General features: G+C 40.3%; 1 protein-coding gene across 1 annotated transcript in view; it reads left to right on the top strand.

Moving 5' to 3' along the window:
• The window catches only part of pappaa (pregnancy-associated plasma protein A, pappalysin 1a), a 103162-nt gene that overhangs the window by 34296 nt on the left and 43698 nt on the right, over positions 1 to 25168 (top strand). The window contains exons 8-10 of the mRNA XM_086186987.1: positions 9185 to 9313; positions 10589 to 10680; positions 13200 to 13396. Coding sequence (XP_086043113.1) covers positions 9185 to 9313; positions 10589 to 10680; positions 13200 to 13396 — 418 coding nt within the window. The remainder of the gene's footprint in view (positions 1 to 9184; positions 9314 to 10588; positions 10681 to 13199; positions 13397 to 25168) is intronic.

Genomic DNA, 25168 nt, shown 5'->3' with positions numbered 1-25168 from the left:
GGAAACTAAGAAGGCCGAACTGAAGAGTGAATGCAGGGGTGGAAGGTTGGACCGTCTGGGGTTAAATCATTGCAAGGCTCAGAGGGGGTGGGCAATAGGTGATGGAGGAGAACATTAGGGGGTTGAGAAAGTATGAAGAGAGGGTACCAGGATTGAGTTAGTTTGACCCCCAGTCCACTGAGGCACCCCGGTCTGGGCTAATCCTCTCCCTGATGTGGGTTTCAGAGCTGTCATTGAGTCAAAGGCAATCTCAGAGCTGAAGTGAAGAGACCTCCCAGAGAAAAAGAGCGAGTGCAACTCTCCTAACATCATTTCTACCCCACACCCCCTCTGTAATTGGACTCTACCGTGGTTGACAACACTTCCCCATTATATCCCGCCATCCATCCCCTTGGCTCTTCTGCTGACAAGTCTGCTGCTTGAGAACTCCGTGTACCTAACTATATGTGCTTTTATTTTATGCTCCAGCAGTCATCATTTATGGGTACCCTCATGCACAGCTAAATACATCAGCGTACTTCAGTGTACACCTGCAGCGTAGAGACATTCAAGAGAAAGAGAAGTATCTTTCTAAAAAACAACATTTACTTGCACTTTCTGCAGTTTGAGCTTCTCCATCAAGCTCAGTGTTTCTGGTCTTTGCACAACTGTTTCTGTCATTTGCCATCAGAGAACTACTTTTGAATGAAAACCTGAACAACTTTCAATACTATTTACTTTCTGGTGTAGCTCAGCAACATAAACAGCTTCAGCAGAGCTTGCACTTAAAACTTTATATAGTCGCGTATTAACTGGGACAAGTTTGCTTAATTCATCGAGTATTTAAAAGTTACATTGATTTCAAAATTTGCAGACTAACTTATAATAAAGTAATTGTAAAACAATATATATCCCAAATAAACTGTAGAAGTTTTTGGCATCACTTTTAATATCCCTATTACTTTTCATTCCCTCTCATCATTTATTATTTTACTTATTAAATTGTTTTACTTTTCTAAGTTGGCTGGTTTCTTCACTGCAGTATCCAACACGCTCTGCTCAATAGAATGTTGGATGTAAAAACTGAGCCTTGCGTAATCCTTCTAATATAAAACATTGACCATTCATAAGTTGTAGACAGAGGGAATGTGTAGCCTTTGTAGTGAGTCCTTGGATCTCAGTCTGTTCTGTATAGACAAAATTATTATATAGAAATAGATATCTGAGGTGGTTTTGCATGAGTGTGGTTGTTCATGGACAGAACATCTTTTAGCATTTGTCGTTTTTCCCGCACAGATAACAATAGAGGCCTTTATATGCACATGAACCTTCTAGAATTGAAGTTTGTGTTTGAAGTGTGACACAAAGGATACAAGTGAAGGTTTGGAGTTGAATGCAAGCCTCGCTCAGGATTTCTATTTTTAGGTTATGTAAATTCCATCCATTACGCTTAATTAATATCACAGAAATGTGTGCTGATTACACTAAAGCAATTATTGTCAATAGAAACACCGACTCCTGTGCATATATTCCTGTATTTGACCAGCTCCGGCATAAATACTTCTGCCTCTTTAAGGTAGTACATTGTTTGACATACCGGAGGTGTAAAATTAAAAACAATGAAAGCTCAAATGCATATCGTCTTCTACACTGACAAAAGAACTACTGGCCTGTTTGTTGTTCTTTCAGGCTTAATCCACAGTAAGATTTTTTCCCCCCTTAACTTCCTTAAAATTTATCTGTTTTTCTCATCTGGGATCTCTCAGCCAAGACCAACAGGCACATATAGAACGGAAACACATCCATATGCATGCTCACACGTAAGCTTAGTGCACAGAGTATAGTGAAGGCATGAAAACACAGATGAGCACACGCAGACACACACACACACACACACACACACACACACACACACACACACAGTCTCTTGATCTCAGGAGCACACACGTACATTCACACATGTGTAATCACCTCCTGCAATCAAAACACCTTTGAAAAGCATTATGGCAGACTTTGAGAGCGAGCCAAGATAAAAACAAAAATTCTATTCCTCCAGTCTTGAGAAGAATATCTGGAGCCACAAAGAAGCACTAATGATGAAATCTTATCTTATCAGGAGCGTCGTCATGGATGGCCCGTTTCCCCATCAGCACATTAACACATCACACAAACAAGTGTCAGTCACAAAACGACTATTCCTTTCTTTTTCTATCTTTCATCTATACATTTCCATGACATCTCTGTAAGGGATATCGCTACTGCCAAATTACAAACCAAAGTCACATGAATGAAAAACTTTACTCTCTGGAACAAAACTACAAATATTAATTCCAGTTTTGGGAGAAATTTTGTCACAGTGTGCTTAAAAGAACGGCATAGTATATAAAAATTTTACCGCAATGTTGTAAAATTGATTCCTGTCAACTGCAGGATTTAGAATGGCTGCTCATGCGTATGCATTTGTTTGACAGTTCTGTTCTCTTAGAAAACGAGCACCTTGTTAAGGGAACATATCTTTAAATTAAGTGTAATAAAGAATTTGAGGAGTTAGTCAATGTTTTTTTGCAGTTAGTTTCCTGTCAGGTCTCTCTAGGTTCAGTTCGAGTGTTCATTCTAGACGACCGCTGCACAGTTGCGCCGTTTGTTTGGCTGCACGACAACTGCTTTTGAAAGCGGTGGGGACTTACTGTACTATTATATTATTTATAAATCTTAAAACATCATATTGGAAAGTACATCTATCTTCATTTTGATTTCTTTTGGCAAATAAAATGATCTCTCTTTGTACCTGTAATCTGCTAGAAGACAAAGGAGAGCAGAGGATTTGGGGGTATTAAAGTTAAGAGAATGATCTCCATAAAGTAAGAATAGTTGATTTTACCGTAGAATGACCCTTCATACCTGCATGGCCATTTGAAATTGAAAAATATGGCAGCACAAATGCACCCGTTAGATGAAAAAGCAAAAAAAAAAGATGAAAGATAAGACGATGGCAAGGAACATATATTTTATGGAACCGTTCATCCAAAAGGTAATAAAATATGTTAAATTAAGACATTAAGAAGAAATCATTTAAAAAAGATAAATTATACTGCATATAAAAAGGCAATAAAACGACCATAAAAATAAAAAGTAAAATCATGGGTGAAGCATGAATATATCCAGAAAGAGGCCAAGCTGACTTGTTAGTATCTAGATAGTGAGTCAGGAACGTGAAGCGCAGTTCCTCTGATATAGAACGTATCAGTTTAACTCTTTAAGGGTCTTCTGAAATGACATTTTGCAGAAAGTCCCTAGTCAGATAATTAGCGTTTGATTTAGACACCACGTGAGGGAAAAGAATTGAATATTTTAGTCTCTTGCTGACATTAAACACCGAGCTTTCCTCCACATCATTGAAAATTTAAACTTGTCCTGGGATTGTACAAACTATTACAGTTCATTTAACCTGAGTGGGGGTCTGTTCTCTTGCTGCCAAATTAACCCATGGCCTGTAGCACCTGACTGAGGGCAACCATTCAGTCCCCCCTGAACTGCTGTCCACCACCAAGTCAGATAAAACACTGAGGTTGAGACAGTGTGTAACTCCACCCGTGAACAAAATGTCGATGTCACCTGTGTTCAAAACCACTCTAGTTAATCTGGCCTGTTTTATCCACCTAGATTATGCAAACTTGAAAGAAATTATTCAACACCATAGGCCCACTACATGCTGCTGTGACGCTCTACAAGCTACTTTAAACATGTTTTTATGGTACCAGATGCACTACAGATCTCTCTGTTCAGTTCAGAGTGCATACCTCTGCTGAGGCCAATGTTCGAAAAAGACAATTTTTCACTCCAAAATGAATGGCTTGGCCGTGTTAGACCTCAACACCAGGTTTTGTACATAATTGTTAGTTATTTTTACAAATTCGCCGCCTTCCGGTCTAGTTAATATAAAAAAAAGACTTTTTCACGTGTTTATTTTCAGCAGACCCTGCTATTGTAACGGCATCTTCACAGTTCTTATTAAAAAAAAAAAAAAAAAAAAAAACTCGATCAGACATCTTGGGCTCATATAGAATGCCAGTGCCAAAGTCCTTACTAACATCAAGAAAGGAGAGCACATTACACTGGTCCTTAAATCACTACACCGGCATCCTTTATGTCAACGGATAGATTATAAAATCCTCTTACTTGTCTATAAAGCACTAAAGGGTCTCGACCCTAAATACATCTGTGATTTACTTGTACATTAAGAAGCATCCAGATGCCTCAGGTCATCCGGGTTTCATCTGTGTTCTTGGGATCAAAATCAAATAAAGTCTACACGCCACACATGTGGGACAAGCAAGAATACCTGAAGAACTGACAGCTCATTTAAATCATTCTTCATCTTTCTTACTATTTTTTTACTCAGGTATTTCTATGCCTCTGTAAAGTACCTGTACCTTTCCTCGCTTTGCATTATCACTTGACATCTTTTCTTCAAATCACCATCGACATGTTATATCATAACTAATTAGTTATGGATGAAGGGGGGGGGGGTATTATTGTCAGATGACTCCAAGTACATTAAAATCCTACTCATCAAAAAGGAAAGATAACTCCTAGGACTTGGATACATCCCTTAGTCTGTCTCCTTCCTGCGAAAAGCACTAGCAAACACAACGCAGCCACCCAAGAGATGTCAGGAGGGATCCAGCATGCACCTAATTGGGACCAGGTTGAAAGCCCCATTTAAAGCAGTTGTGCTGTGAAGAGTAGCAGTACTCACCCTGTTGCCTGGTGCATTCAAGGTGCATTATGATGCTATGAACATATGTTGTGTAGCTGCCCGCTAGAATTGTCAGTGAAGCAAAAAAAGATTTTTTTAGAAATCCTTTTTTTTTACCTCAGCATGGCTCTTCCAAACTCCGTGACCAACAAAAAGGACCACTAAATAGCCTTTTGTGAAGCCTCTCGGGTCGTGCACTGTGACACAGCTGCTAAATGTACGCTACTCAGTTACATATTTGATAGGAACTTCAGAAGAAGAACTGCTCTGATGTTCTGGGGGAGCCTTTTTCTTAAGAACACTGTATATTTACTTTGCAAACTAGCAAATAGCGACCAGTTTAATTTGACTAGATGACGACACTTCTGGGCTTATTGTTCGTCACAACCAACCATTTTACTGTATCTGAAACCACAGAGAAAAACCACACAGCCCTGTGATGTGGGACCAGGCAGCGGAGAACACACGCAACAACCCTGACAGGATGAAGGAGCTGCTTATTTGGTCAAAGCAGGTAGTGATTCAGGGGTCAGACAGTACTAATTCCTCAGTGCAGTCTGGAGAAACAATTTAGATGCTATTCGGTTGACTTGATCTGTTGGTGAAGTACAGCAGTGGACCTGAAAAGTAAGGAAAGTAGTGAGGGTCATCAATTCTCAATCGCCCTTAAGGGAAAGTTGTGAAAAATTTGTTGAAAAAACAAACAAACAAAGGAACTCAGTTATCAATCGAGTGTAAAAAGATCAGATGAAGATCTGAGCATAAACATCATCTCACGGCAGGCTTCACGAAACCAGCTGTACCTGGACGATCTCAGAGCTTCTTCAACACGCATATTGACCCCTTCACATTACCAGATCAACTGTACAGACTAGTTTTATTTGACAGGCAGAAAAGTGAAATAATATTGTGCTGCCACTGGAATAGTCACATAAAAATCTCATAAAACTCCTCTGGCTGACTGATCTCCTATGTTGTACCACGAGGCCACGCTGATTTGAAAACTTGAGTTTTCACAAACTGAGACGTGACATGGGATTTGATTGTAGGCTCAGCGCACGTCCTCATTGATAGATGCCAAGCTTTGCATGGAGACCATTAAACACTTTTTGCACAAACATTCCCTTTTGTATGTTTGTTTGATAAATGAAGAGCCAAAGTGTTTGTGGTGGGATGTTATTGTCAATTCTTCGCATTACTAGACAAAGGAGAGCTCATGAAATATGGATGCAAATCACAACCTGTGGTCTCAAAGACGGTGGTTTTGTGACCATATTTGCAATCATTTTTCTTTGTGTTGATTATGTTAGCAAATTATTTTAGCTCTGCTTTCTCTTTAACCATAGTTAAACTAAATCAAGAGTTTTCTTGCTGCATAGTTGTATCTGTTTCTCTCTCCTACTTGCTCCCCTCAAAAATAAAGTCTCCCACAGCTTGACGTTTCCAGAGGCTAAACTAATTGAATTAGGGGGCTTCATACTTTCTCATGTTTGAGTGTAGCCTGGAGTTGCACCAGCATTAGCCAACATCGCAGAACAGGACATACTGTTGCATAGAAGAGGGTCTGTCGGGTCAAACATTCTGTGTTGATAAAAATAAGGCCAACATAAATATCTCATTCCAGGCACAATTTTTGCTGTGGTGAAATTCATTTTTGTTACTTGATCTTCACATCCATTGTTTTTTTTTATATTTGTGCATCAGTGCTGATTTGAACTTTAACTGTGTTTGTCTGATTGGAATGTGATGAACGAATACAATGGAAATGGAAAAATTAAGATTAGATGAGAAATTGGGCTTGTCTTGAGAGTAAATTCTACGATCTTGTATGCACAAATGCTATAGTTCCTCTGTGGTCGTGTAAAATATTTGTGCATGGGGATTAAACATGTATTTAAGGAAATCTAGGCATTATAATCACGTTTGCATTACACAATGTCATCAACATTATTTTTGCTTTGTGACATGAACTCTACACGGTGCATTGGTGTTTAAAAGCCATAGTTGGTGGGGAGTGTATTCCCAGCAAACGCATTGTGTTTGTGAGTTCCTGCATGTATGTGTACACATGTGCATTGCTGTGAATTGGAATCTAAATATGTCCTGGTACTCATTTGAACAGCATCCTTATTGCATTTACAACATTTCAGAGGGCACTGCAAATGTAGAGCCACAATACTTGATGGTCCACATGAAATGATCTATGGCTAATGTACCCTCATTTGCTGATATTGCCCCTCACCCATACACCTTATGTTGTGTGCCATGTACTTCACCATTACTTCCCCTGATTATACAAACAAGTATGCATTCCTATCCCACTATGCACTCAATAACCTGGAGAACATAAAACAGCAATTACATTCACTTCTGTAAAGTGCCACAGGGATGATGTATTTTTGGAAGCTAACCCAGACGTTAGCATCGCATTAGGTTCCCTTGGCCAAAAGTCAACTGTGTTTTTGTATTACATTTTGGATTATTGTAGAAAATAACAAACACTTATAAAACTTGCATGTTTTGTCCAGAAAGATCATTTTCACAAATGAACACCAACTTTATTATTCTTTTTAAGTGTAAATGCAATAAATTGAAATACAAAGCTAACGTTATGCTATCAAAAAAAACCTACATCAGATGTTTAGCTACTTGTTAGCAACCACCGTATTTAAGACATTAAAAAAAATCACGAGTATGGTTTTACCGACATATTTTATGTCATACAGCAAAAAATTTAAATATCTTAGGTTTGTCTAAAGCAGACCTTATTTCAGAGACAAGGGAACCGCATGTTCAGCAATTCCAATTTCAGCACCACTCTATTTTGCCGTCTCACAGCATTTTTTTGTGTGTTTTTCAAACTATAAAAATATTACTAGAATCTGTCAGTTTCAGTTTTTTCATTCGACATTAGCTCAGTTCTTTTTAACTTTTTTCTTATGTATGCAACTGTCACAAGAGCACATCACACCCATGACAGTAAGATAGTCATATAGAGTACAAAATATTTTTTATCAATCACATTAGACGATCCTTAATAGATTTGAGAAATAGCAGGAACTCAATGGGATTTGTCATGTGATATAACAATAATCACTGCTACTACTACTACGACTACTACTACTACTACTAATCACAATAATGTGTTTTTCAGATAAAATTTGAAGTGTGGTGAGCCGGTGTAGTTCTAAAGACAAAAACCCACAAAATATTTAATGAGAATCATCAAACAGAATGAGTCTGCACCTGATCAAATTTGCACCATATAGCTAATCAAATATTTTTAAGCTTGGTTACCAGTTCAAACACACACAATTTAGATTACAAAAAAAACCATAAACGAGAAACCACGTGCATAAGCGACAAATCAAAACTATAAATGATTAACCAAAACTATAAGCAAAAACAAAGAAATAGTATTAAAAAAGCTGTAAACAACTTGCAAGTGAGAGTGCTGATGTGAAATCAGTTATCGTTCGTAAATAAACATGTTTTTTTGGTTGCCTTTACATGGTTAAAATCTTTATTTCAATTTATTTCTAAATATATTAAATTTTTAAAGAAATTTTGTGAGCACGCTGTCCCAAAATCTGGATTCATAGGAACTATACTTTTTTGTGTCCCACACTCCACGTCTCTGAGTTGCAGAAGCAAAGCTATGTTAGTCACATGATCAGTGGTTTAGAGGACCCAGTAAGACTGACCATCAATCAGATTTAAAACAACAAAATAAAATAAAAGACAATGTAAAGGCAAACAAAGGAACAGAGAGGAGAATAACCTATTTGACAAAGAACCAGGACAACGACAACCGATGTCACGACAGCACCCTCTCTTGCACTTTTGTTGTTTCTCATTGACAGTTTTGTTGCTTTGCTTATGGTGTCGGTTTCTCATTTACAGCGTTGGTTTTTTTCGTTTATGGTTTTTCGGTTTTCTCATTTATGTTTTTTTTGTTTTCCTTTCAGAATTTTTTTTTTGTAGGCTTCCTTATCATGATGACTCAAGGAACCATCAGGGCGACTTAACACCAGCAAAGTGAGTAGTCCCCAAATATTTCTCCTGTCCATTGTGTGTTCATCATGATGGTTCCTTGAAACACTATGATAAGGAAAAAAAAAATTGGGCTCAACCCAAAGCGGTTACACTCAGCCGTATCACTGACTGACTGGTAGACTGGATGTTGGTAAATGTGCGGAAGTATGTCTGCTCAGACAGATGTTTTTATTTGTGTTGGCTTGTGATACTTCAGATACGAAAAGATTCCCACAACACACACTTGCTAGTTCTAACCAATTTTCCACAGGGCTGGTCCGAGACTCTTTTCTCAGTGTATAATCTTTTTGTCCTTCCTTTATTTGTGGTTCTGTGTCTGACATGTCTGCAAGGCTTCCCATTCTTCTGAAATACATGGACTTATTGTGATGTTTGCCACTCTCTGTGCAGGGATGTGGTGCCGCATGTTGTGTACACATATCAGGTCCAAACTATCTCCAGCCGCAGCGAGAGTGAGCCCTCGCCTGCTCTGGTACATGAACTTGGGGCGCCCTACTGTGGAGATGGGCGAATTCAGAGGTAACATACATCATCACACAACATACAGATGAATCTTATCTAATTATCCAACTACGAATACAGGAAATCTCTGGCTGTCACTCACTTATCTTCGTAAATGTCGATTCGATCAACATCAAAACTTGCCCTGTGCACTGCCGCTGCAGTTGGGTGTGAGATGACACCTGAAATACACCAAGGATTTTTAACATGCAACACCATCTCTGCTTACTTCTCCCGGCCTCTTGTTCTTTGGAGTTTCTGTCACTTTAAATACTTGGAAGTTTGTTGCGTGTTGAGGAAAGAAAGAAGACCTGTCACAAAATTAACTGTTATCCATTGTGAGGTCACGTGCCTGTCTCGCACCACAAACATGGTCAGTGTGGGTGCTCCAGTTGATGACTATGCAAAACACAAAGAGTTTCTACACTCATGCGCCACAGTCCGACCTGGGACCCGTTTGTCTCCAAAAGTCTAGTTCATTATGAATGGGATCTTTCTGTATGGCACCCAGGCACGGTACGCTCAGGGCATATGTGGACAGTGACCCAGTATCTTGACTGTACACACAACGGTGTACAAATTCTGGCAGATGGAGAGCGTGACTTATCCAGATAGAAAAAAGTTATTCAACATACACTTTTTGTTGTCTTTCACCCCGTTTGCTAAATCAAGTAATGAACATACCGTCATGATCCATCAAATTCGAGTTGCATTTTTTTGTGGTCCAGCTTTGAGGGAACACGTCTGACTTTTTATCGTGGACTTCCTCGAGTTGGTCCGCCTTCGTCTCGTGCCTCGACATCGTCCTCCTTTGCAGCTCCTCCCTCGTCACTTGACCCTCCGTCCAAGCCCCTCAGACTTTGACTTTGTTGGATTGTTGTCACAATTCCTTTCGTCCTCCCTATGAAATCCCTGTTTTTAATTTGTTGCTTCAACAAATTACCAACTTGAATGCCTCCCTTCTCTCCATTTGGTTTCTGATTTCTCAAAACCTGACGTTGAGAGTTTTCCGTGGTAACTTTTGGCACAGAGTGAACAGTAGAGCCTGATGGGGATAGAATATGTACTGACTGAGATAAATATAGATCATTTTGGCACTGAACGGTCTCGGATGAGAGTCCGAATTAGAAAGATCAAAGTCAGAGATCATCATGGAGGTTTTATGACATCCCACACCTCATGGTCAGGCCCCACAACAACAGCCTCTGCACTAGGATGGAGGATTTTTTTTTTTTTTTTTTTTGGCCAGGCTGTTGTAAACATTATCTAAATATTGTCTTCTTGCTATTTTAGTTCCAAAGGAGAGGACTGTGATGATATGAACACCATGAACGGGGACGGCTGCTCCAGTCAGTGCAAGAAAGAGCCATTCTTCAACTGTGTTGGTAAGTCAAATGCAACCAGGTGCCTTGAGGTTAAACGAGGCTTTGTTGCAGGTAGAGGCTTAATTCTCTACATTTTGGTTCAGGAAAATACTGGAAATCAAATTGAGTTCATAGAAAGTCAGCCCAAGAGCACTTTGATCAAGGTATTTATCCCCTGATTTATTAAGATCTTTGCAATTGCCAAGTGGTAGAAGGATGTGGTTTTGATACAGCCTTGTACCAAAGTACTTAATGTTTTCTCAAAAGAATAAAAAGGCTATTAGATATCATAATCGTTTTGACCTTCCTTAAAAAATCTGGAAATCATTACGCTTTGAAAGGGTGAGTCATCTTATTTTACATAGTTGAGTGACTGGCATCTCCTACGCTGCTTTGTTTTATGAATAGATGGATGGTTTCCTGTGCTGCTCTCCTGCTGTCTGACAGTCATTTTACCCCCCGTTGTGATAGTGTGTGTGTTTCTGCATGTACAGTACATGCATGCATGCACACACATGTGTGAGCCTCTGTGAAGTGGCCACTTAATCCCTGTCAGATTGCCGGATGAATGCATTGGCTGTGCTGTTTTTCCACCAACTGCAGCACTTGAGTGTGTGTTTGTGTGTGTGCGTGCGTGCATGTGCGTGTATATGTGTGTGTGTGTGTGTGTGTGTGTCCTACACTGTGTGATATAGCTGTAATTTTGCGCAGAAATCGGACACTATAATGACGGGACCTTCTGTCCATCTGTCTGTATGTGTGAGAGAGTGCCTCTTTGTCAGTGTGTTGGATATAAAAGAGTTGGGTGGAGAATTGACACCAACAGGACCAGTCTGGATGAGGTTTTATAGGCTATTCACAAGAATAACCTGAATTCTATCTGCTTTTAAAGGAATGATCAAATTCGTTTTGCATAATCCCACCTGGCATTACAACACCAGTATAAGTCTAGGGTTCTCAGTGCTATAATAAAAAACACAGGGGCAGAAAAAACACAAGATCTGATATTAAATGTTGTTAAATGTAGCTTGCCGTGTTGTCTTGGTAAAAAAAACAAAACATTTTTTTTCAAAAAGCCTCTGTAATTTTCTTCTCCCTGTCCATATTTGTTCACCTCATCACTCTTTCTCCAACTCTAGGGCTGTTGCTCCTGCACCCAATGACCTTTCCACATTTTCACTTATCTGTTAGTTCCATCTCTGCCCAAATTCAAATAGCAATTCTCCTCTTCCTTTCCCTCCCTCTTCAGCTCACACTCTACCTATTACTCCTGCAGCTTTCATGCGCCACTGTTTGAGCTTCCTCTTGTCTCCCTCTGCTTCCCTTCTTCCTCGCCTCTGTTCCCGCTGAGTGAGTGGCGGGGGCGGATTCTGTATGCCCCCTCAGTAGCCCCTCGTTTCACCATTGCCAGAGTACAGAACTGACTTTAGTTTTTTGGCTGTGCTGGGGAGGGCTGGAATTTCGAGGAGGAGGCCCTGGCCAACTTGGCACAGAATGCCGCCTTTCCCCCTAACAGGAACCCCACCGGCTGACACTGCTTTAGCTGAGAGCAATGAGGCCCATGCAACCTCCCTGCTTTGCTCCCCTCTCATCCAGCCCATAAGCTTCCAGTCCCAGACCTTAACTCCGGGTGGGATGTCTGGAAAAATTACTGCTGTATCTTTCCTTACCTCTTGACTTTGTCTGGTTCCTCCCTTACCCTCTCCCACTCTCCTGTTGTCACTCTCCTTCTTTAATTCTTTCCTTTTGTTTCTTTCTTTCAAGTCTTCTCATCCTCATATGCTTATGAATTTATCCCTCACTTCTCCTCGCTCTGCACCCACTTTCTGCCTGTTAAACTTCCAAATTAGTCAAGATAAGGTTCAAAAGTATGTCCCCAAAGGGGTCAGAGGGCCTGTCCTATAAAAAAAGGATGAAATAAGCAGAGGGAGCCGTAAAAGTTTAGACATATGTCAAACTTGTACGGCTCTGGAGGAGCAACCGGTTTTGATAGTTGTGTTTCCACTATTGTGTTTTGAAGTGAAAGTTTGATGGAATTGGCAAAATAAAATAAAATTAAAAAAAAAAAAATCACTCATTTGGCTAAAATGATCTCTGCTCCATTATGACTGGTTTTGTACTGCTGAGGTAGATGAAGTGTTACATAAATAGAGTCCATTTACCAGTGAGCATTTGAAAAATTAAAATAAATAAAGCCGACTGCGAAGCTGCAGAAACTGTAAAATGGGCATGCCCTGGGAGTTTCAAAATAAAGGTGCACCTAAGATGGTGGATTGCAATATAAATGTGGATTTTGCAATATGTTTTATGTGGGACATAAATTTATATTTCGATACAGTTTCTCACTAAACCAGTTGATTGAAACACTGATTCATCTTTCTTCTTGTTAAACATTTCCAAACATTGATTATAATTCACTCGATAATAGAATGGAAACGGTTTAATTAATCCTCACCTTTTTACTCCACAGGCCTAGCACAGATATATTTATTATGATGGAGTCGAAATGACAGGTTTTATTGTCCACTTTTCACCTACAGAGGAGCCGAGCATGTGTTACTACTATGATGGAGATGGTATTTGTGAGGACTTTGAGCGAGAGACGGGTGTCAGGGACTGTGGCCTCTACACCCCCAGTGGCTTCCTGGACCAGTGGGCGTCCTCTGTTGAAGTGTCCCATGAGGATAAACCCTACTGCTCCGGTGAGGTGGCTGCTGGATACCCTGCAGTCACGAAGGTAAAGTCACCAACGCTTTTTAAAACAGGACTGCACTCTGATGTTTCGCTTCCTCTGCTTACTGGTCCATATATCAATTATAACAAGCCATCTTTTTTTTTTTTTTTGGCCTAACACTTGGAAGACAACCTATTTGGCTGGTTTGACATTTTAGAGATGCGGACGTTTTATTCGATTTTCTCTCTGGGTGGATGCAGAAGTTTGCTGCTCTCATTAAAGTAATGCTTCTTGAAGGCGGGACAAGACGCCATTGATTCCACCTAAACGTGGTGGAAGCATTGATCTTTTTCCATTGCAAAGCAGAGAGAGACTGATTGTACCAAACATTAGGGTGATGCATACGTTAATTTACACACAAAAGCCTCGTATACGTAGATGTGCATTAGGTTTGATCCTAATTAATCCCCACTCAAAACTACGGCACATTGAAATATACTATCTCCTTAAACTTCCTATTCATCACTTTAATGGGCTGAGGTAGAGTGGCCAAGATGTAATCACAAATAACAAGGTATTACTTACTCCTGAATGTCTGCTTCCTTAGGTCATAGCAAAAGAAACTAATTTTTGGGGGAAATACTCTTATTTGCTGCCGTCCCCAGGGTCAAGCAAGAAAATAGATACCCGTCTCTCCTCTGTGTGTGTGCAATAGGGAGCTGAGATGGTTACAATGAATGGTTGTGGATGCGCTCTGTAGGGTAGCTCCGTCAAAAGTCACCAGATAAAATTCCCTCTGAAACGGCCTTTGCCGATATCATTAGAACTCTTATGTGTAGCACTCACAACAAAATCATAATTTAAAATTGTGAGATACTGTAATTTAAGAATCACACACAGCCGGAACTACGTTTCTGACTGGGATTAGTGATTTGACACCGTACATTATAATTTAAGGAGACAAAAAAAGTATGCTGATGACTAGAAAAGCGACATCAACTATCTAAATCTGAATCTAAATGAGAGGATGAAGGATTTCCCTCTTACTACCGTTCATAGCGCTATGCTAAGAAGCGGCTAGCTGGTCTCATCTCCCCATTGCATAGGTACGAGAGGAAAATGCCCATGTGGCAAGGTTTTCTTCCACGAATTACATAACATTTATACAGAAAACACTTTAACTGAGGAGAATAAGGGTCATGTGATGAGACCACTTTGTTACAAGGTACACTGATGCACAAATGTATGCACACTTTTGGAAAACTGGCAGGTGAACCATCTTTTCAATATCTTTATCTGCCTCTCATCTCTGCATTTCATTTTGTCTTATGTTCTCTCACTCTCTCATCTTTTCAGCAAAGTACACATGTAGGTACATTTTTAAAAAAAAAGAAAGAAAGAAAAACGACCCTGTGTCCTCAAAGCCCTTCACCGGCATCAGTACATGTTGATGTAATCACTGACATTTATTTTTCCACTCTAGCTTCATGCACGACAGCAGCATCAAATAGCATCTCTTCAACTCCAAATGAACTTTGATTACACTGTCCTTGCAGTTTCAAGCATTCGCACATAAAAAACCCACATGCACGTATGTACACACACACACACACACACACACACACACACACACACACACACACACACATACATACAGGCTCACAATTGTGCAGACTTGGATATGTCCCCCAAAATACAAAAATAAGAATACGTGCCCTCAGCAGTGAGCTTGTCTGTGGACTCTGTTTAAATGTGGTCACTTTAGAAAACATCCATAAAACACTATAATAGCTAATCAGAAGAAAAACAAATATTACCTGTTTTCAGGAGCTTTCAGTAATGTCCTCTGGCATCTGGATTGTATGTAGTGTACTTCCTTTTAGTTGTCTCCGTTTTTTTTAGGGGAATTGTGTACATAAAGTGTTTTGATTTCCTCGGGGGACTTTGACAAGTTGATCTATGATCTTTGTCAAGATTTTAATCTAACTTGTCAGAGCGATTTAGTTCGCTGGAAGCATTTTGCTGACACACACCCACATATTTCCCTTGACAAGGATTCAGAAACCTGTTGGGGTAGTAAACTTCTTGGCAACTTTATGATGAGTGTCATCAATATGTTGACGGTTGAGAAATGGTGTCGGCAAAGCTCTGTTTCTGGATTTACCAGTTGAAAATGCTGAATTTGCCTGCTGTGGACTTTTTATTTTATTTGAACTGAAAAAAGATTATGAACATATTACCTATGCAAGTAATAGATGAGAAATTCCCTTGGGAAGTGTGGAAGGATATAGATGTGTTCATGAGGAGCATCAGATTGTTGTCTTTTTGTGAACTGGCCTACAGAAAGATTCTGCGAACTCTTTTTTTTAATGTTCTTGACTGTCACCTTTGCACAAGTTTGTTTGTCGCTGATTTATTTTGCAGTTACAAAATCGGTTAGTTACAAGAACTCATAAGTCCTTCATCTTCTCAGATGTAGACATTTACATACTCTGATTTATATGACAATTCATGAGTGGGGGGAAAAAAAAAAACTTTCCTTGCCAGAATCCACAAGTTGGAAAACATTAATTAATCACCCTGTTTGATCAATTTGCCAATGCCTCACTCCCTCTTCGTGATGTCAGTGATTAAGTGGAACCACGCTGCAGCTATGAGTGCGTGCCATGTTGCAACATGGTATCTCTTCTCTAGAAACAACAGAAACAACTGTCGAGAGCATTGAGTGACCACGCATAAATGAGATTAAGGGTGACTCTGCCAGGGATTTAAGCTGCCATTGGACTAGCTGTTGGGTGGAACGGTTACATTTACGACGTGGTTAAAACACTCATTTTCAGTCATTCCACCCAATCCCTGTACACAAAATGTACAAACCATTTTTCTGCTTGACTGGATCAGTAATGGAGATATGGGGGAGGGGCACTTGTCATTTCTTGTTGGGGACTTAAGAGTTTCACTTTGATCTCAGCTAACCACATTCCAGAGACAATACCATTACAAAGCCTACATGACAGCGAAGGTCTCTGTTCAAGTTGGTTGATCAGGTTAACCTCTAGCATACATTTATCATTATTGTCCTTCCAGGATTTGTTTCTGCTCAACAATGATTGCATAACCTGGAAGAGCTCATACTGCAAAGGGCAAATACAGTGGATGAAAAGTGAAAAAACATCAACAACAACAACAACAAGCAATAGAACATGCAGAGTCTGCAGCAGTGCCAGGAGAAAGAAGCAGGTCCACATACTGTAGCTCCTTATTTGAAAAGATTTATTCAAACAAATAAATCTAAAAAAAATAAATAAATAAAAATGGAGCAGCAATGTACTGACTTTCATCTTTTTTCCTCTCAGCTTTGTCTCTTGGTCCGACACCTGATTTGATCTCATGGGATCATCTCCAACTCTTCTATGAAATTACAGAACACATTCTCCTAACACATTCTCTTGCCTTGTTAGTAGGTGATTTTGTGGTTTAAATTTGGGCTGGAGATCTTCTTTAAACTTCCTCTTAAAATTAGAGTGACAATTTATTAAAAACAAAACAAAACAAAACAATAGGGGAGTTTAACTTGCTAAAATTGCCTTTTGAGAAGATTGTGTCAGGACACAAATCCAGAGATGAACTGAAACAGTCAGGAACTGATGAACTTGAGTTTTTTAGGGGCAATTAAAACCACAAAACTTCTTGCTAAATTGCTAAACAAACTGGAAAACACGCACACACTCACACACATACACACAGGCAACAGCCAAAACAAAAGCAAATCATAACAGAATAACCAAAGAGAAGCTAAGACTGACATGAGTAACTGAACTATGATACAAATTGAACTAATGACACGGCGAGAAACAGGTGGGAGAACACAAGGTTATGGGAGAAGCTGATCGGGCGAGAAACAAAATCGCTGCGTCCGAAATTCCATACTTCCACCCTATTGAGTATGCAAAAACAGTATGTGATATTTGCCCTATCCATAGTATGCCCTGTCCATACTTAGTCCGGAGAAATGTCTTAGTGTGGATTGTTGGACACCAGCCAAGCAGAAATTTCCCACAATGCAATGCGGCAGTGTTATGTGCCAATGCGGTGCATGGTAACAACTCAGCAGCAGGAAGCAGGAAGTGTAGTACATCTGAAATGATGCATACCATTGAGATTAACTCAAAACTGTGTCACACTTAAGTATACTGTTTGAGTATATAGTTTTTAGTATGGCATTTCGGATGCAGCAAATGTCTGAGGCTGACGAAGAGCGATTAGCTAACGAGACACAGGTGAAGACAATAAACAGGACATGAAGTAAAACACAAAATAAAGACATGTGGGAGTTACACTTCAAAAACAAAGCAGGAACTTACGAAATCATCAAGATCAAAATAAGGAACACTTTGGGGAAAAACATCGAACACAAAGATCAAAACAAAAGAATTCATGACAAAATGTAAGTCCAACAAATGAATTTCCAGAATGAAATGCTTCAGACCTGTTTAGAGTGTTTGTGGATGAAATACATGTCGTTGAATTGCTCAAGAAAACACACAACACTTTGACGACCACTGCAGAGTCACTTGACCTGAGAGTAAATGCCGATTTTGCAATTTCCAACTTAAGACAAAACCCAGATGTTAGTCCAGTGTGAAAGGAGTGTATGTGTTTTGTGTTCTCAATGTGTCGTTTTTTTTTGGGGGGGGGGGGTTGGATAGTACATCATTTTCCTCAGATCTAGCAAACAAGCCCTGTGTATCAGTGGTGTTTGATGTCTCAAGATGGCGTTGATTCTATGTGTGCTTGTGTGTCAGAGTGGGAGCGAGGCGGGCAGTGATAGGAATCTTTGCGGATGCAAGAAAGGCAACAACAGCACAAGAAGGCACTTGAGGAGAAAGAGATCGTGTGTCTGCACGAAATCTCAAGTGCTCTGTGTGTGTGTGTGTGTGTGCGCGCGTGTGTGACTTAAGCCAATTTTAGGTACACAACCCAGACCTAAGAGCAGTTATTTGGAGATGTCTTGTGCAATCAGAGACAAAAGCTCTACGTGTCCCCGATTGCTGATTTGTGGGTCGGTGGTTAGGGTTAGTTTTAGGCAGGTAGGGGTGAGCCTCCAGGAAATGGGTGTAAGTCTATGTAAATACCCCCGAAAGTGACTTAAGTAAATGAGTGTATTTGTGTACCCAACAACAAAAACAAACTGTATTCCTACTGTGAAACAAACTGATAAAGAAACACGCTCATTTATCCATGTTTGACACGGCGCACCATCTCAAATGCAGCATTTGTGCAGTAAAGCCAAGTTCTCCTTCCTTAACGTCTAAACTTTCATGCACCGCAGCAGGGCCAAAGATGAGGACTGCCCCAGCATTTCAACCAGGGAGGGTTCAGCAAAGAGTAAATGGTGGATAGAGCTGTAAAAACAAACCGACCTTTTGTACAGTGTGGCCTAGTAACCTGCAGTCCACCTTACAAAATGTAAATATGTGCTGAAACTTTGTAAGAATGGAATACATTCATTTTTTTTTGATCAAAGCAAATCCCAGTAGCCAATTGTTGAGTTATGTACACAGTTAAAGTAGAACGGTATTACAATTAGTAGAGCAGGACTATTGCCTTGGATTTAGATGTTATGGAAAAAAAATATATGGAAGGGAAGCTGAGATCTGTAAATGAAAAAGAAAAAAGAGAGACCACGCAGCAGCCAAGGAAGTATGAGAAACAGCAAAGATACATTAGGTCTGCTGAGTATAAAGTAATGTAAGGAGTCAGACCCATTGACAGATGGTTAGTGGTTGTAATTTAAATTAGTTTAACTGACAGACTTATTGCATTCAAACGAAAATACATCATTGAATAAAAACTGTTTTGGAAATGGAAAATAATTCAAAACCGTTTTGGTTGGCCATCTTAAAATGTCCTCAAATGAGCAGTGTGATCCAATCAAAATACCATATGGATACCAGAGAAGGTATGAAGTTAATAAAGTTCAGACGCATTAATGATCTCACACACACACACACACACACACACACACACGTAAAAAAAAAAGCTGAACCCGTGATATAATATTCCAGTCAGATTTAAAAGTTGTGTTCGTTTTATTTGTAAACCTTTCTCTTTGTTAGACCCTCAACAGAAAGAACTTCTCATATGAGGTTACCTGTAAGAGGAAGGTAGCTTCCGCTTATTTAAGCTCATACACAAGGTACACTATCACACACACACACACACACACACACAGCCGACTCCTTGCAGGATTATAGGGCAGGTCCATTGGGGACTGAAATGTACTACTGCTGTCTTTGTGGAGAAGAACATAATGTTCCCCCACTACCACACCATGGAATATGGTGAGTTGCTCAACTTGCTCCGGGGGGATTGAATTGCAGAACTGGCCCTAGCAACTAACCTGTGTATGTGTATGTTGTGCCCATTTGCATTTATTTGTGTTCGTGTGTGTGTGCCCACTTTTTGCCTTCATGTTCGTGTGTTAGCGAAGGAGCATGCGTGTGCATTCAAACTTAAAGATCAAACAGTAAACCAGGTGATTTCTCTAGAGAGGGTTGCTGCCCAGGCAATCTCTGACGCAACCCCTGGGCACCCCTGGAGAACACTCCCCTTAATTATACATAAGCAACAGAAGGGATAACATTTTAGTTCTCTCACGCTGCAAGAAATTGTTTATATATGAAGTTCATCCATCTTGAGATGTAAAACAAACACACGTGTATGAGGTCTGGGATTAAATAACCCATCTTTAGGTGAGTAATGCGTCAGAGGCCAAGGATGGGGATAGGTGAGGTATATTGAAAGAAACAATTTTGTATTAACAAGGGGACAGTCCATTCTTCTTTATGCAACTGAAACAATCGTATACCTCGGGGTATCCGTAGTCCCATGGTGCACATGCATGCTACATTTTCCTCTTTTCCCAAATTCAGGAGATTTCTGAAACATACATAGACCGTAAAATCTTTCTTTACCCACCTTAGTATGTTCATTTGTTCCTAATTGGACAATCCTCAGTTCACATAAAGAAACAGCCCAGTAAAACCTTGAAGGTCAGCTGAATTGTGGGCAATGTGCAAACCAAAAAAAAAAAAAAAAAACCCAAATTTTCCCGTTTAGTGTGTTTAAAATGATCAATAAGTAGCTGTCATCAGTTAATATTCGATATTGTGCAGAATGCAGCAGCCCGTGTTTATTTAACACTTTTTGGGAATACGTATGAAATCTTTCCACCTGCGGTGTCTCAGCCATACTTAAGTCTCGGAATAGACACCTCCCTTTCAGTAACACTAAACCGATGTGCGTCAGCCAAAGAATGCGTCAGTTTCTGGTTACAAACCATTTCCTGCTGGGTCTGAAGGTTGTGTTGTCATAATCCACGGTAGTCCTGAACACTTCATTAAAACTTTATTTATGTTGATGTTCTATCAGAATAGAACACGAGCAAGCCTCACCTCCGCCGTGCAACACGAAAGAGTCGCTCGTTACACCTCCTCCTCCCCCAGATGGTGCACCGTATCATGCATTATCACATGTTGTATAGAATTCTATAGAGATGGCCTTGAGTATTCCACCGCGGCCCTTTCTTGGGCGTGCTGAGCAGCACTACCTTAGGATGAGCAAATAGTCATCTTGAAATGAAGGTAATCATTTAGAAATTATCACACTAACGAAGCCATTACTAAAGCAGCAGTACTGAAGTGAGGAAACCATCACACACAGGTAGACGTTTACTGGCAGGTGCCTTAACTCGTGCCTGATGAAAAATGCCCCGTCAGTACTTTATCTTGCATTGTTTGCAAAAAAATAAAATAAAATCTTGTATTTTTTCCCCTCAGTCTTGATTTTGTCCCTAAATTTAATGGCTTCTTCCTTGGTCTGTGTGTTATCCTGGCAGTTTTTGCATCCTGACAAACAAACAAACAAACAATAAAAAAAGAAATGAATAACTTCATTGGTGAAGGTAATAAGTGGCCAAGTTTTGTCCTGCAGTATCCAAAAATACCAGCGGTAGATGTATGTGTACTTAAGTGGGGGATACATACAGAGCGCATATTCACACATCCGACAAAAACAAAAACCCACAAAAAAAAGTTCCTACAGTAGCTGAGCTGCTGCTTTTAGTAGTACAAGAAAGCCAGCTCCTCTGGCACTGTCTCTCTCACCAACATTCCCCCCCCAAACCACACAGACCTCGTCAGGCACAGCGCCAGTGACATAAGCGTGTGGTAACATTAAAAAGAAAACTCTGGGATGGCGTTCCTTTTTCCCTTTTACTTTTCCTGTTTCAATTATTATTGTGGTTCTGCCATGTGGAAGCCTCAGTGTGGTAGGTGTATTTTTTTCATGGCACTGATGACCCTCCAGTAACATTTTCAGGCTGTTAATATGCACGGTTTTGGCCTCTGCTTTTATTGAGCATAGGGGGCCACTGACTGAGGGACATTTACTCCTCTCCCATCTGTTTTCAACTTCTTGGCATTCAATGCCCACCAATCCTTATACATTAGATTGCGGTCTGCGCTGCCTACCACCCAGTCATGTCTGCCCTGATGAGACGGGGATAGGTAAACGGCGTAATTGCGCTCACTCACTAACTTTAACAGCCCCATTCTCACTAGGCCATGAACATCACCATCATTAGTTGTGGACCAATGAGACGGTGAACTTCAGTGGGTATGGGTGGGACTGGGTGACAGGACATTACCTCACACACCAGGCGCTCACCAGCATTCCAGTAAACCATGGGATGGTGCTTGGAAAACTCATGCTAGTTTCTTCTCGGTTGCTCCTTCTCTCTTTCCCTCCACAAATGCCTCACAGATGCTCAGTCCGGCTCTCCATACTCAGGCTTCAAATTCAAATATATGGTTTTAACAAAGAGAGAGAGGAATGGAAAAGAAGAAAAATAAATACCTTTTGATGGAAATAAACATGTTTTAGGGGTAGGGGGCTGTGGCAGGATAAATATTCACTTAGGAAACTATTTTCTTAATGTGTATGTGTCCAAAATTTCCATAAATCTAGAGAAAATCAAACTAGGTGACGGCCTGACCTTGTAGACATTTCACACAAGGCGTAGAAACTAATGATGTATTTGATCATGCTCAGCAGGTACTCTCCTCTCCTGGTGGAGAAGTACTTCTACAAAGTCAAACTAGAAACCTCTCAGAGAGTGTGTACCTCCGCCAAGGCAAACTTTTGGTGCTCAGTCCCTATTAAAAGCTGTAAGCAATGATGAGCAGGCACTCATTCCCCTGCACGTGTTGCAGTTCTGTAGAGCGAGAACGTGGTGAAACCTGATAATATTTGGATTTTTGCGTGAAGGAGCAGACTAATGCATCTGCTGTGTGTGCAAATATCACTTCCTGTGTCCATTACGTGGTGTTGGAGAACACACATTTGCAATATGGTCTGTTGTACATCACATGAAGACAATGCAATGTAATTTTGATGTCAATCAAATCATGTTTGTTCCATAAGGTTTATTTCCTGTAAACACCAGGCAGCACTATGTGAAACTCAGCCTCACAGTGTTCGTAATCCTGCTGTCAGACAAACACACAAACACTACAGAAAACATGACCTCCCCAGCGGAGGCAATAAAGTCATTTGATTTATGACACAGAATAAATTAGCTGTAGTAGCATGAAAGCAAATGAATGCATGAAGTCAAAAACCACAAAAAATATGGAGATTTAAGAGGATGAGGTGAGAATCATTCAGTGAAATCTGTGCTTGCAAATTGGTGCAGACAAGGGGGACTGCCAGACACTTGACAGTTGTAATTTACTGACTGTTTATGAAACATTATGTTGTCACAATGGCATCCTCATGTCGGTCTGTCAACTCAACAATACATAACTGAGGCTTGGGGCGGGGGGGGGGGGGGGTGACGTAAGGTGTAGAACTTTAGCCTCTTGCAGGACGCCTACTGATGAACAAAAACAGATTGTCTTATAGCTGCTACATCTCCGCGCCGCCTTCGTATCGAGATCGCGGGTGATTTGTGAGGATGTTGGCACAGAAATATTTTCTAGTTAATATATTACAGTAACTAGCTTAATTATTGCCTTTGGAAGGTGTGGCCAGGGCATTCTATGGAAAGAGCATGCCAACATGAAAAATGAGAAACATTTATCATTAAAGAAAAACAATCTCTTTCCCTGTACTGTGTGTGGCTTATTTGTGTTGGGTTCCGTTCAATACAAAGTACAGTAAAGAGACCTGGGTGAGGGTTAGAAAATTCCTGAGTTGAGCCAAGATCTTCATCAGGCTCCTGGGCTGTCCTCGAGTGTTTAAAGGATACACACTACACACAGGGTCTTTATGGGGCCTCCTATACGTCTGTGGGCCATCTTTGTATGCATACGGGGGGTTTATTGGCATGAATTGAAAATCCAGATGCTTCAAAATCAAAAGTTTAGGTGTAGGTCATGTCTACGTTCATATTTGAGTAGATTTGTAATTGTGAAACATGGGATCATCCCTCTGCGGAGGTGATCACCCCGGCACAGAGTCTCCATCAGAGTTGAGATGTTTTGCACCGTTGTTATTATTAAAGTGGCTGTCATTACTAAATGCGCTGCTCAATGTTTTCCCCTTTTTATGTTTTGCTTGAGAACATTCCCCCGCACAAACATATTTTCAGGGTAGTGGATCTGACAGTGGCAATCTCTCTGTCTCCTCACCTTTAGCTCCTTTGGTTTCCCCTTGGCTCAAGATACTTAGTTCTCCTTTTATCTAAAGTGGTGATTTACAAACACTAGTGTGTGTCTATCGACTGGGGTTGGCTGTTGTCTGCCCCTCGGACTAGCCAGCTGGTACAAATTAAGACCATGTGTTTGTGTGCATGTGTGTGTGAGTTTAGGAGTTTTAAATCATCTCCTGTGTTACTGATATTGTTTCCAAGGAAGGTTAGAAATGTTTTTTTGTTCCAAATGGACATCTCGACATGGAACATTAACTGTTAGGGATGGGTATGGTTCGATTTATTAAAATGATGGAAACTGCTTGTATTGATATTGTGGGTACGCAGGGAGGGGTATTTCAATCAAGAATTATTCTTCTATTCTTCAAAGTACTCGCCACCCATCCACCCCACCTACTAAGACCCATTCCCCATTTTATGGATAGTGTTCTTTAATGACGCAGTGTTGGTCTGAATGAGATAAAATCATCAAAATGCTAAAATATGAAACCCAAAAACCCTCTAAACACAGGGTATAAAGAACAGTGTCAAAATAGCCAAACAGAACGTTCCACGTAAATTTCACTGGCGCCTATTAATGCTCTGTGTTGACAGATGACGACGAGTTATGCTTTGTTGTTGATTCTTGGTGTCGTTCTCTCATAGCTTTTACTGTTGAGGTCATCCCTCATGCTCACGGACAATTGTGAAGGTTTTCTTTTATTTCCTTGTGTTCACCACAGCTCCCGGGCATTAAAATGATCACCGCGTGTGACTCTCTTAGGATCGGCTCTCACTTTAGAGCCCTTTATGCAATTAGAAAAGCTACGTTGCTTTCATTTGGAACATTTTTAATCAATGTAATTAGCGAAGATGGATTGTATTTACACTGACGTTTTAACCGTATTTAGGGCGATACCATTTTATTTTGGATGAGCTAGCTATGTCATTTACATGTCGAGAGAGGCATAAGACTGGGAGGCTTCTTGACAAACTATAACGAGCAAATAACACAGAAATATGTCTTCCATTTCTAATAAATTGGGACAAATAAAGCATGAATTCAAAACAGCAGAGCCTGGTTCTGTTCCTTGGAGTGTTCCTCACAAACCCAACCAAGGTAGATGTGAGATTGGCCCATG

The sequence above is a fragment of the Aulostomus chinensis genome, chromosome 19 (genome assembly GCF_037954235.1).
Source record: "Aulostomus chinensis isolate RoL2024-O1b breed Wild chromosome 19, RoL_Achi_v1.0, whole genome shotgun sequence".
NCBI lineage: Eukaryota > Metazoa > Chordata > Actinopteri > Syngnathiformes > Aulostomidae > Aulostomus > Aulostomus chinensis.
The sequence above is the reverse complement of the archived record's forward strand: the minus strand, read 5'-3'. Positions and strand labels throughout refer to the sequence as shown.